At 47.5% G+C, this 1672-nt stretch overlaps 1 protein-coding gene across 1 annotated transcript; it reads left to right on the top strand.

Annotated features, from left to right (window-relative positions):
* The first annotated feature begins 368 nt into the window (after window positions 1-368).
* Window positions 369-1352, top strand: LOC120928901 (olfactory receptor 52D1-like). The gene has a single exon (XM_040339967.1). The coding sequence runs from the start codon at window positions 369-371 to the stop codon at window positions 1350-1352; it is 984 nt and encodes a 327-aa protein (XP_040195901.1).
* The last annotated feature ends 320 nt before the right edge of the window (window positions 1353-1672 follow it).

Genomic DNA, 1672 nt, shown 5'->3' on the forward strand with positions numbered 1-1672 from the left:
AAATAACAAAACCAAATGGCGTAGGGACCCCCTGAATTCTATGCCAGACCCTTTGGGCCTGGTGTAGATTTTGAGGTGGAACATCACAAAAGAAGCATAAGGCCCCCCCAAAATTCCATAACATTCCCTTATCCAAGCATGCCTCAAAAAGGCCTGAACTCTACCAGAACACATGTCCTCAACATTGGGGGGGACCTTGTCCTCATGTTTATGAGGAACACTGAGCTCATCCCAATCTATAATACTCAATACAAACCCGAATCATTGGGAAGTGGGGTAGGTGATCCACTTTACATTATGTTATGTGGACAAAACATTAAACCCCTCGTGTTTGATTGTATTTTATTATTTTAAGGTCTCACGCTGTGATGTCAAACATGTCTGCTTTCCACCCGGAATATTTCCTTCTGATAGGAATCCCCGGTCTAGAGGAAGCCCATCTGCTGATCTCCATCCCCTTCTGCGTCATGTACTTCGTGTCTCTGTTGGGAAATTCCACCTTGTTGCTGGTCTTCGCTTCCAATGAAAGTCTCCACCAGCCCATGTACGTCTTCCTGGCCATGTTAACGGTGACAGACCTCCTTCTGAGTTCTGCCGCCGTGCCGAAAACCCTCTGCATCTTTTGGTTTAATTCCCACGAGATACTCTTCAATGGCTGCCTCCTCCAAATCTTCTGCATCCACTACCTGTTTGTCATTGAGTCCTCCATCATGTTGACCATGGCTTATGACCGGTACGTTGCCATTTGTTCCCCTCTGATGTACACAGTCATCGTGACAAACTCCTTCATACAAAGGGCGGCGCTGATTGCCATCCTCCGAGCTTTCTGTATTATAACTCCTCTCATCCTCCTCCTCAATCGCCTCCCATACCAGCAGAGCAATATCATTGCACACACGTACTGTGAACACATGGCCATGGCTCGAGTGGCATCGGCCGATGTGACCATCAATAATGTCTACGGGATGCTGGCTGCGTCTGCCTCAACGGGAGTGGACCTGATCCTCATCATTGTGTCTTATGGATTTATCTCCAAGGAGGTTAGGAGTCTCCAGTCATCGGAGGCTCGCTCCAAGGCCTTCAACACATGCGTGTCCCACATATGTGTCCTCTCCCTCTTCTACATCCCGGCCTTCTTCTCCTTCATCGCTCATAGAGCGGGCCAAGGGAAAATACCACCACAAGTTCACATACTGCTGGCCAACCTGTACGTCATTGTTCCCCCAATGATGAATCCCATCATCTACGGAGCCAGGACCAAAGAGATCAGACAGAGGCTGGTTATTATGATGAGTAAGAGGGCGAGAAGACCAAAGATGACCGATTTCCTCTTCTCCCACGTTCTTCAATGACTTCCTAGTTCTTCTGTATGGACTTAGAGATTTGTGTGGAACTGCTGTCTTCTGGTCTGTTGGAACTGCTTGTAAAATTGTCTGGATTCTTATACCAAATAACAAAGTCTTCTACTACTGAACATATTCATAGGAATTCAATAAAAGATTTACTTTAGGACCAGTGTCATAAGTACAAGTGTCATAAGTACAACCTTCGGGGCCCTGGTGCAAGAAACCATGAAGAGCCCCCCTGACCCTCAGCCGAGCGGGCAGAACGCCACTGCACAAATGAGACTTTTGTGAGGGCGTGTTTAGTGGCGGAATTAGGGGCAGGGTAG

Source organism: Rana temporaria, chromosome 2, assembly GCF_905171775.1.
Source record: "Rana temporaria chromosome 2, aRanTem1.1, whole genome shotgun sequence".
Taxonomy (NCBI): Eukaryota; Metazoa; Chordata; class Amphibia; order Anura; family Ranidae; genus Rana; species Rana temporaria.